This window comes from Quercus robur, chromosome 12 (genome assembly GCF_932294415.1).
Source record: "Quercus robur chromosome 12, dhQueRobu3.1, whole genome shotgun sequence".
NCBI lineage: Eukaryota > Viridiplantae > Streptophyta > Magnoliopsida > Fagales > Fagaceae > Quercus > Quercus robur.
The window spans coordinates 5,366,467-5,377,191 of record NC_065545.1 but is presented as its reverse complement, the minus strand read 5'-3'; the positions used below and the strand labels follow the sequence as shown (position 1 = coordinate 5,377,191).

The 10,725-nt window shown below is 35.0% G+C and overlaps 1 protein-coding gene across 1 annotated transcript; it reads right to left on the bottom strand.

Moving 5' to 3' along the window:
- Positions 1 to 339: 339 nt before the first annotated feature.
- LOC126708038 (WD repeat-containing protein PCN) lies at positions 340 to 8,871 on the bottom strand. Its single transcript, XM_050407859.1, has 11 exons — positions 8,555 to 8,871; positions 8,315 to 8,458; positions 7,757 to 8,063; positions 7,591 to 7,654; positions 7,316 to 7,429; positions 7,040 to 7,202; positions 5,204 to 5,357; positions 4,421 to 5,019; positions 3,297 to 3,478; positions 2,601 to 2,861; positions 340 to 834 (listed from the first exon to the last, which is right to left on the bottom strand). The coding sequence occupies exons 1-11, from the start codon at positions 8,714 to 8,716 to the stop codon at positions 519 to 521; spliced, it is 2,466 nt and encodes an 821-aa protein (XP_050263816.1). The 5' UTR covers positions 8,717 to 8,871; the 3' UTR covers positions 340 to 518.
- Between the last annotated feature and the right edge of the window lie 1,854 nt (positions 8,872 to 10,725).

Genomic DNA, 10,725 nt, shown 5'->3' with positions numbered 1-10,725 from the left:
CCCAAGCAGGGATCACAAATAAATACTTGCGGAGAACACCTCCAAAAAAATACAAAGGAGATGGTGGGGGCTGCAAAAACAGAGCCTCGTTGGCAAACGCGCTGCTCACAGGTACTAAAGTGCATAATTCTTATCCATAACAAGCTCAGGTGGAAATAAACATTGCATCGTGGTGAAATGAACATTCAAAGATCTTTACAAGGGTTAACTTACAATCAACTATGAACCACAAAAGAGAAAAAGTTTTTTTTTTTTTTTTGGTATCAATGTAAGTCAGAATAACAGACTTCAATGCTGAAAATAAACATACAAATCAACAAATCAATGACAAGAAGAATCTTGTAAATGAAAATGAATTACTGAGACTAAAAATTACTATTTTAACAGGTTAATAAGAATTATTCAAGGCATACAATACAAAACCTGCTTTAGACCCCCAACACCAAGGAGAAAAGCAGCGGTTGCCACATTTGAATCCCCCCTCAAAGGACGTAAACAAAACTCTTTTGAAAAGCAAATTATGTCCCAAATACATGTCTGTGAACAGGCGCAGCATCCAATGTTTTAACCACTTCCATCCATGGTTTGTCTAGGATCAACAGGGAGTTTTTCGAAAGGTGTCCAATAAATAAAACAGGATTTCTGAAAGAAAAAAACTCAAAATTTTTTCTACTGTTGAGTTTGGTCTCTGTCTGACCATCTCTGAATATACGTTTCAGTCTCCCTTTGATAGGAGTATTCTGTAAATTCCTCAATGCTGTATCCTGACCATTTACCAACTCAATTTCATCTTCTCGCTCTACTGGCTTCCCAAAGTCAATCAAGCACATAGCCCTAAAGCATAAACAAAACTACAATGTAAGGCATATCACTAAAAATTAGAGCATCAAAATTATGGACTGTTGAATTAAGTGTCCTACACAATGCCAGTTACATGGAAAAATGGGTCCTTTCCAAGGTATGATGATGATCTCAAAATCCAAAACAAACTGCTTTTACCAGAAAGAACTAAAAACAGGTGCGGCCAATTCTCAAAAGTAACATCAGGAAGGAAAATTTCCTTGCCTAACCACCAAATTTCAGCAGCAATGTGCTGAAGCTAGTTTGCACAATCTCCTAAGAATCTTAACAAAAGCCTTCTATATATCTAAAATAAAACAATACAATAGCTTCCATCAGAATAATTATGCTGTCCCTGCCTAGCACAATCTCCTATAAAGTGAAAATTGAACCTACCAGTAAAAGACCTATGATTATAAAGTCTGCCTGTTAAATAAATGCTAGCATGTTCTAATGATTTTGAGGCGTAGTATTCCAACCAAGTAGAAAATCAAGACATCCATCATTGCATGATCTTATCAGGTAACCAGTTTACAGATGCAACCAACAAATTGCATGTTTTTTCAAGCAATTCCATAAACATATAATTGCAATATCAATAAAAACCTCATAGAATAAATTATTTTAAATTATTTGCCACACAACGAAGGGTAACTTAAATTTTCTCACTCCTAAGTATAGGGTGTCCCTTATCAACTTTAAATTTGAGTGATCAACCCCTAAACTATGTGATCAGTAGCAATTACCCCAATGTTATTATCCAAAAAAAGAAAAGAAAAACAAAGACCCCAATGTTAAATTTCCCTAATTTCCATTACATTTAAACAAAATTTTTAAATGCTAGTCACATGATTACAAATAACAATAATAATATAAGAATGATTTTTTATAAGTAATAATAAAAATAATAATATACGTGCGTGATCAAGTGATAATGTGAGAAGAGCATGAATTATATAATGGTAATTAAAATAACTCTTATGATAGGGAGACATTAAAAGTGACACCATATTTTCATCCAGTAATTCCCTAAATTAAAAGTATTGGAGGGAGATTGCAATTGAACTTTTAGTACAAGGGTGGGAAAACATATGGTAAATATAGGCTTTGCCAATTTGTGAAAAGCACAGTATGTGTAAAACTTATCAAAAAATAGTTTCTAATGTATTGACGCACGCTATAAATGTGCAGTCAAAACATTCATTCTCAAGGAAGATTAGATAAGCAAATGCACATTTGTCAATACACAAATCCTATTGCATATTTTAGGACAATTTGGGAATATTGAACCAAATGAGGTGTCATTCTCAATGCACACAGCAAACATCTGACCTTAAAGCAGTATCTTACTATATTCTGGAGTCTCCCGGAAAAATCAGAAAGAGTATTGCAGCTTCTTAGGAGAATCAACCATAATTATATTTCTGGGTATTACTTTTGGAAATGCAAAAGAAGTGCTATTTTGTATACCATTATAGGAAATAAATATAGCATAAAGTTTTTTTTTTTTTTTGACAACATAGGGAACCTTTCCAAAGAGCTAGGCAGTTTACACCCATGCCCAGGAGCACCATAATTTTTTTTTTAATCAGGACATAAGTCAATATTTAATATTTACCGATATATATTAAAGTGTTTAGTTACTTTAATTTTTGCCAAGTAGAGTTCTCGTATCTTCTTTGGTCATTTTAGCATTTTTGCATGTTTTAAGCCCCTAATAAAACCACATCTCAGGCAAATATACAAGAAGAGAGGAGCACCTGGCACTGTAAACGATAACAGATGTTGAATTCGATGAGGGCAAGAAAGAAAGCCCTATGACTTCCCCAGGAAATTCTTGATATCTCTTTGGCAGAACAAATGTATGTTGTATTGACCATTCTCCTAATTGCCTGGCCTCTACGTCAAAGGCATAGACCTGATTTGAAGAGGTTGTAAGTATAAGCACATTGTTGCTCCTTGGAGGAAAACCACCAGCTGTAACAGCAGCACCATCCAATCTTGAAATGAACCAGTGCTGCCTGTTCCACAGAACCAAAAGGAGTTCATAACAAAGAAAGGTCAAGGCATAAAGGTGACCTAGAGGACCATAGTCTGATTAAATAATAATTAATTTGTGATTCAGCAAAATGAGAACTTCAATACTACACTGCCTTAGGCCCAATTAAACAGGATCCTCCCCACAAGCATTCAGCCATGGCCATAACCATCAAGATAATGACCGATTCATAATACCAATTAGAGTCCCACCATTAACATATGAAGCAAAAGTAATCTTTACTTGCACTCAGCAAACAAAATCATAATCAGTACATTCTCAAACAATTTAGCGATTGATCTGAGGATCTCCCTAGGTGCCTATTGTGCTAAAGCATGAATAATGATGTCTGAATCTCATGAATAGGTAACAAGAAAAAGTAAAATAAGTAAATGCTTGACATTGTGTGGTTCCAAACCTTAAAATCTCCAGATTAAATATATACACATCTCCAAAGCAGTTAACAGCAGCTAGCCACTGTCCATCAGAACTTGTAAACATTCTTGTGATAGGAGGCTCACTAGGTGGTAATTGCTCATCACGCAATTCACGGCATGGTGTGAAGGTATGGACTAATTGTGAGCTGCCAACATCCACAACCTGTAGTATCCAGAAGGAAAAAGGTCAAGAAACATAAACTAAATAGTGGTAGATAAATCAAACTAAATTTTCCATCCATCTGCACTAATGCGTGGCTAATAAAGACTTAACAGAAACTACATGCACATGCTAAGGTTTGGCCAGATGTTCCCACAATCCAATTAGTGCAGTTCATTGCAACCATGTCTCAGAGCCATATGCATCTTAGTCATTCTTATGAGGTTTAAAACTTCCCACCGGTTTATTCACATGGGGATCAAATGCATTGAAAAGTTAATCCTAGGGGATTTGTGTCAGACTACATGTAAGAGCTTACTCTTAAGTAGTCTTAGGGTGTACCTTTTTTCTCATTAGATAAAGAACTGGGTCTTAAGGTATATCTCATAAAACCATTAAAAAAATAGTGATAGTGTGACAAAAGCCATGTATACATCACATGATTAAATCTGTTAGCCTTAACAGAAAATACTGACAGAAGGTTTGCGTGTCACATACCCAATGTCTAGAGACTTAATCGTTCAAATTGAAAGTCCAAGTACCAATTTGACTTTCACATCACAGTCCAGGGGGAATATTTGTAAAAACCCCTAAATTAACAATGGAAAGTTCTGTTCAAAAGTTAGTACATTATAAAAGACAGCTGACACATAAACCCTCAGAAATTATGAATGATAATTTTACCATAAACGTCCATATTGAAAGCTTAAAACCTAAATTCAGTACAAGTGCTTGACATAGGTGTAAGACAAGCCACAAGCCATGAGGTACACTCTCGGTGAACCTCACACAAGTCACTGAAAATATTTCAGCCTAGTTTAAACTTAAACCCTAAGGAGTCCAACCACAAGGAGCATTCCTTCTGAAATACAAACTAGGAAAATACGACACCAAAAAAAAAAAGTGAAAATATTAAAATCAAAACAAAATAGATGGACAGCTTACATATATCCTTCTATCATGACCAGCTATCATCAAACGAGAGGAATCAAAACTAAAAACCATTGAATGGCCAAACGGTATTCCTGGAGGAAGTTGCTTTTTTTTAACAGTCCATGTACTTTTTCCAACTTCATGCATCTTCAATTCAAATAGGCTGGGTCTCACATGATCAGAATATGCAAAAAAAGCCCCTGAATTAGAAATAGAACTGCAAATAATCTTCCGAGATGCCTTTGTTTTAACTCGAGCTAGCAGATCTGTCATTGCAAGGCCCCCAGAAGGTCCACAAGCCATGTCAGGAAAGGCAACACATTTTGTGCGTACACAGGAAATATCTAACCAATGGGAATTCTGGACCAGAAGCAGTGGTTTTTTATTGAAAACCGTATCATGCACCAGTTGAATGGGTACCCTCTGAGGTGCAGGGCAGATATCATGAGGAGAGAAGTTGGTGAACTCATTCACAGAGTATGCAAAAAGCTTTGTGTCATCACCCGCTGAGATAAGCATAGGAACTCCCAAGTGGGCCCACTTATGGTAACTAAATTCAATTGGCTTCTCACTATGACGAATTCTTTTTATCTTTTCATCCGGCAATGGATCTGCCAATTAAAATAATGTAATTAAAAAATGAGAAACAGCCCAAAAGTATGACAAGAACTATAAATAACTAAAGGCTATATTCATCCATGCACATACATGCACCTAGAATGTGTATGTATGCATGAGAAAAGTAAATATATAACAATAAAAAGAATATCAATGTTAAATCCCCCATAGACAGACCTTCCCTGCTGATTGGAACAGCTACAGTCATAGCCCTGACATCATGTGTATGAGCTCTTACATAACCAATGTAGTTCCATTTCTTCATCACTATAGAGGAAGCCTTGTCATCACTAGGTCCAACTTTCTGGCTGGAGAGCTTATACAGAATAACCTACAAACAAACAAACAAACAACATTAGTAAAGGGCAGCTTTTTTTTTATTTTATAATTCAACTGTTACAATAAGTGGGGAGGGGGGATTTGAACCTTGGTTCTCCATATAAAAGAGAAGAAGCAATGCCACTGAGAAGGCAGCACATATAAAGAAAATAAAAATCATTAATACAAATTTTCTAGGGAATAATAAGATGATGAAACTGGTTCAGAAACCAGCACAGAATCTGTCACATGCTCATAAACAAAAATAGGAATAATAAGAGAACACAAACAATATATATATATATATATATAATTCAATAGTTCCAACGGGGAGGGGGGGAACTGAACCCTAGATGTCATAAACACACTAGGAGGTGCCAACTAGTTGCACTCAAAGGCTCTTGATGAGAACACAATTTTTTTTTAAAATATAATAGGGAAACAATTAGGGATGTCTCATTATGTTTGAAATTTGCAGAATTCCTATTACATAAACAGAAGATTGTCAAAGGGTAGACCTCCACTTTGATTAATTTCTATGGATATCTTAATCCCCAAAAGCTTCCAACATAATCAAGGAAGAGAAGCAATGTGGGAGCAAGGAAGATAGAGGATTTAAAAAAACCAAAACAGCATTTTTTTAATACATCTAAAATTGGGATTTGAACCCTAGATGTAAACACTAGGAGATGCTAACCAGTTGAACAACAAGGCTCTTGGCATTTTTACCATTAATAAGCTGGGAAAATATTTCTTTATTTGTTCATAATTGGGAAGAAGGTTAACAGCTTTCTTATTTCCCACTGAAGAAACAATACATGGAATGGAGCTAACCGAGCTAGTTTACCAATCCGTTATTCAAGTTCTGGGTTAAAGTACTCCTAGAGAGCTAGCAAGAAGTTCTGGATCATGAACATCCCAGCACATTCAACTTCCCACCATAACCTAAAATCACCATAGAGCTTAGGCTGACCAGAAACCGAGCCCCTATTACTACTCTTTCATCTATATAATCTAACAATAGGTAATAGAACTAAAGTTTTAGACTACCAGACTAGAGTACCAATATTGTTGGGTCAGCAAGGCTTAGCAAAGCTTGAGCCTTTCTAACAAACCAGATAAATGTAAGCCAAGCTCAATATAGCCAAATAGAAATAATGAAGCACAAAAAGTAAAATTTGAAAGCTCCTAACTGTCTCATAAAATTTTCTTTAAATGTTTCCCGGTCTAGCTTTTTCCTAACCATCTTCACTTTTTCATATTCTAGCAACAATTATATAACTCGCATGAATATTCGGCGCAACATCACTGTCAGTGTCAGTGTAAGACAACCTTGCCAACAGGCCTCTCTCATCATTCAAATCAGTCACTGAAATGCTTTCATTTTTATTTTCTTGCAGTCACACAATCCAGTCCCTATTAACATCAAAAAAACTAAAATATTTGGTCTGAATTTTCAAAAATTGACATTTATGTGAAACTAGCCACAACAATTTGTAGAGAAATATCACATAACAATACAATGCTGAATACTGTTTGCTACCTGAAAAACGATTTTATTCACTAATACCTTCAAATAGAAGATGATGATTTAGAAAGTAAGTGTTAATACCACATGTCAAGTTGATTGCAGATGAATAAACCAGAAAATTTATAATTGACATCTTTAAATTGGACCAGCATCCTGTTGTATACCTGACCATCGGAACCCGCTGAGAACACCCTGTTATGGCTGGGAGCCGCTGCCAGAGCATTCACATCACCTTTGTGAAGTGAATGCGCCTGCAAAAGCGTCCCATGCTGACTGTCCCAAAACTGGACACTACCAGTACTATCTGCACTAACAAGGGTCCCACACCTAAAATGAACAATCGCTCAATATCAGCAATGTATGGCAGTGCCTTAGCAACAAACAAAATGAAGCATACAACCATAAACTAATGAAAAAAAAAATATGCATCTGTGCTATACCTCAATGATAGTAATGACCATACACACAGTTCTGGTCCACTACCTGAACCTCCAAGTCCAACTGTAATCCTGTAGATCTCACGACCATAGTTGGCATCCCAGCATCTTATAAACCTGAGAAAGGGAGGAAGAAACTTTGTTGCATGATTTATTATTTTAATCACAATAACTGCAGTAATCAAAGATTTATCCAAGTTCAGTGAAATTGCAAGCATGATAGGTGAAGCATGTGCTGGAACTTTAGTAGTCAGACATACAAAAGCTCACATACATACCCATCACTACTCCCTGAATATATCATTTTTGCATCAGGACTCCACGTCACGCTTAAAACACGTCCTGGAGAATAATAATACAACATTATGATCTCTACTATTAGAACTCAAAACTAAAGGAATCTATGAGATAGCAAGCATATACAGTGAGGAGAAGGTATCTCACCACTGACCCTGGGCAATGATTTAGTGTATACCAATTCATCCGAATCAGAGATACTGTATATTCGCACAGAACCATCATCACAAGCAATTGCTAGACGAGGAAGCTCAATGACAGGTTGCTCTTGAAGCTCATCCGAGTCAGAATCATCTTCACTATCACTGGTTTCATCATCATCATCATCATCCCCCTTGTCCTTTAAAAACCCATTTACCAAATGCTCAGGCTTGAGCTTTGTATCAACTACACCCTCAATATAGGGCGCCACGGCCATCTGCCAAATCGAGACCCCAATTGAACCTAATACAGTCTGCAAACAAACACGAGTTTAGAAACACTTTCTAAACAAAAATGAACCACAGAATTTCTTTCCAAACCAAAAAAAACGCATATTCAATGTGCCAAATATTGCAAAACTAAGCAAATGTGAGTTTATAATGATAACAAAACCGCGTGCAATGACTATCTATATTTCACAACCACTGTAGAGTATGTCACTACATTTCCATGGATAAAAGGTATAGTTCAAAAATGTAATTTACAAATTAAGCCAATGCATACCTTCTGCTTTAAGTCGAAAAGATCCCACTCGGAAACCGAACCATCGATACTAGACGAGAACAACCGACCACAAGGCAAGCCTTTAGAACCAGCTCGACACCACACAAGCGAAGAAATCCTCGAGTTAGGGTCTCCATGAATCGTCTGAGCAATAAATCACATAAAAAAAAAACCACAATTTTATGAATATGATATGAACCAGAGAGGAAAATCAAAGAGAAGCGAGAGATTTGAAGGTACCAGCTGACAGTGCCAACCGACGGAGCCGGGAGAGACGAGCCAAATCTCGAGGGAGCCGTCTTCGCGAGCTGCGGCGACTTGGGAGTCGTCGGCGCTGGTGGCTAGGGCTACTACAGGAGATGGCTTCCAATCGATTGAGCTGTTCTTGTAGGCTTCGAGCATTTTTTTCGTTTTTGTGGATTTTTTCAAACCCAAACACTTCGAAGAAATCGACGCTATATAGGCTGTTGTTGTTGTTTATGCGTCTGTGAGTGAAGTGTGGGGAAAGAGAGACAAACGAAAGAGAACATGACAGAGAATTTAGGTTTTGAGCTTGAGGGTTTAAGGTCATACTCATATGTATTATATGACCCGGATGTTTGTGGGCCGGGTTTGGAAGATCCATTTTATTCATGTGGGCCTAACTTTGAATTTTGAATAGATATGAAGTCTGAACGATCCATTTTATTCATGTGGGCCTAACTTTGAATTTTGAATAGATATTAAGTCCGGTTAATAGTGGTTCCTATATTTGGTTTTTACTACGTTTTAGGGTAGGTAATGATGAAACTCTAGGGCCTGTTTAGATTGAGAGGGAAATTGAGTAAAGATTCTAAAGAAGAGTAGACCATAAATCCAAATAGACTATAAATCTCTTATTCGACGACAATAAACTTTACTAATTGAGTTAATTAAAATCCACAACTATCGAACATACCTGGTTGTATAATAGTCTTATCAAATTTTCTCTCTCTTATTATGTATTATACTATCACACAACACTCTTAACACACTTTTTCACTTCATCCACTATGCTTCTATCCCATGATTCACATCATCTTAAATCTCTTAATTTTTATGAAATATTGATCAAATATATCGAAAACTTTCGCTTCGTAGTATTTCATAACTATCGAGTCTTACCGCCCCTTAGTCTTTGTATCTATTTTTATTAAGTTTATATTCTACGTACTGTGTTTTAGTCCTACTTAATCAAAAGTTTTTAGATTTTAGAGCATCTCGCCAACTTTCTAATTTGTCATTAACCCGTTTATAACTTCATTCACTATAATTATATAATCTTCAAAAAGTATACTTCCAAGTATCTCGTCACAATTATTAGGTTTTTGAGCTAAGGGTTTAAGGTGTATGTGTTACATGACCCAAATGTTCACAGGCCGGGTTTGGACTTGTCTTTAACAGTAGCAATTTGGGATAATCCATTTTATTCATGTGGACCTATACTTTGAATTTTGAATATATATATATATATATATATATTGGGTTTAGTTAAAGGTGGTCTTACCGTATTTGTTAACTATTCATTTTATAAAAGTATTGATACAATTTTTATAAGAAATAAATTTAAAAATTTGTCAAAAAATTAGTTCTTTTTTTATATTTTACCATAACAAATTTCTAAAAACATTTCCTAAATCAATACCTTTATGACATTCATTAATTTTTTTTCCATATATTTTCATACTAATTCATCATGATCAAACAAATTTAAGTGACTCCTTCTCATTTTTCATTAAAAAAATATCTCTATTTTAAAGCGAATTTTCACATTTCAAATCTTATATTTCTGTTTATTTTCACTTATATATCTTAACATTATGTGTATATATATATATATATATATTTTGTTTATACAAAGTTAGTAATGGACTCTACATATTCATTGTATTACATAAATGACTTATAAATTTGAATTATTTATAGTTACACAAAAAATGGCTTATAAAAATAAAATCATTCAAACTCTATCTTATTTTAATTTAATATATAGAGTTAGATATATGATTAGGTTTTTGATGTTTTGTTTATATTGAACTTCTCATTTTTTATACTGAATTAACTCATTTAGTACAAAAATTTAAAATTTTAGATAAAATATGTGGCACAAAATTATACTATAATTAAAGACTAAACTCTAAGTTAATAGTTTTTTTTTTTTTTTCCTTTTTGAGAAGGTCCTAAGTTAATAGTTGATTGTCACATTTAATTTGCAATGAATGAAAATTTGACAAAGAAATAAAGGAAAGAGAGCATGACAAAGAACTTTGAAGAGGTTGGAAAGGTTTTTGAGCTAACGGTTTAAGTTGTACATGTTATATGACCTGGATGTTCACAAGCGGGGTTTGGACTTGTCTTTAATAGTAGTGATTCAGGATGATCCATTTTATTTG

Coding starts and splice junctions, on each gene's coding strand:
- LOC126708038 (XM_050407859.1), bottom strand. CDS start 8,716: ATGCTCGAAGCCTACAAGAACAGCTCAATCGATTGGAAGCCATCTCCT. Junction 5,020..5,203: donor TGTTCCAATCAGCAGGGAAG/GTCTGTCTATGG, acceptor TTTAATTGGCAG/ATCCATTGCCGGATGAAAAG. Junction 835..2,600: donor GTTATCGTTTACAGTGCCAG/GTGCTCCTCTCT, acceptor TTTATGCTTTAG/GGCTATGTGCTTGATTGACT.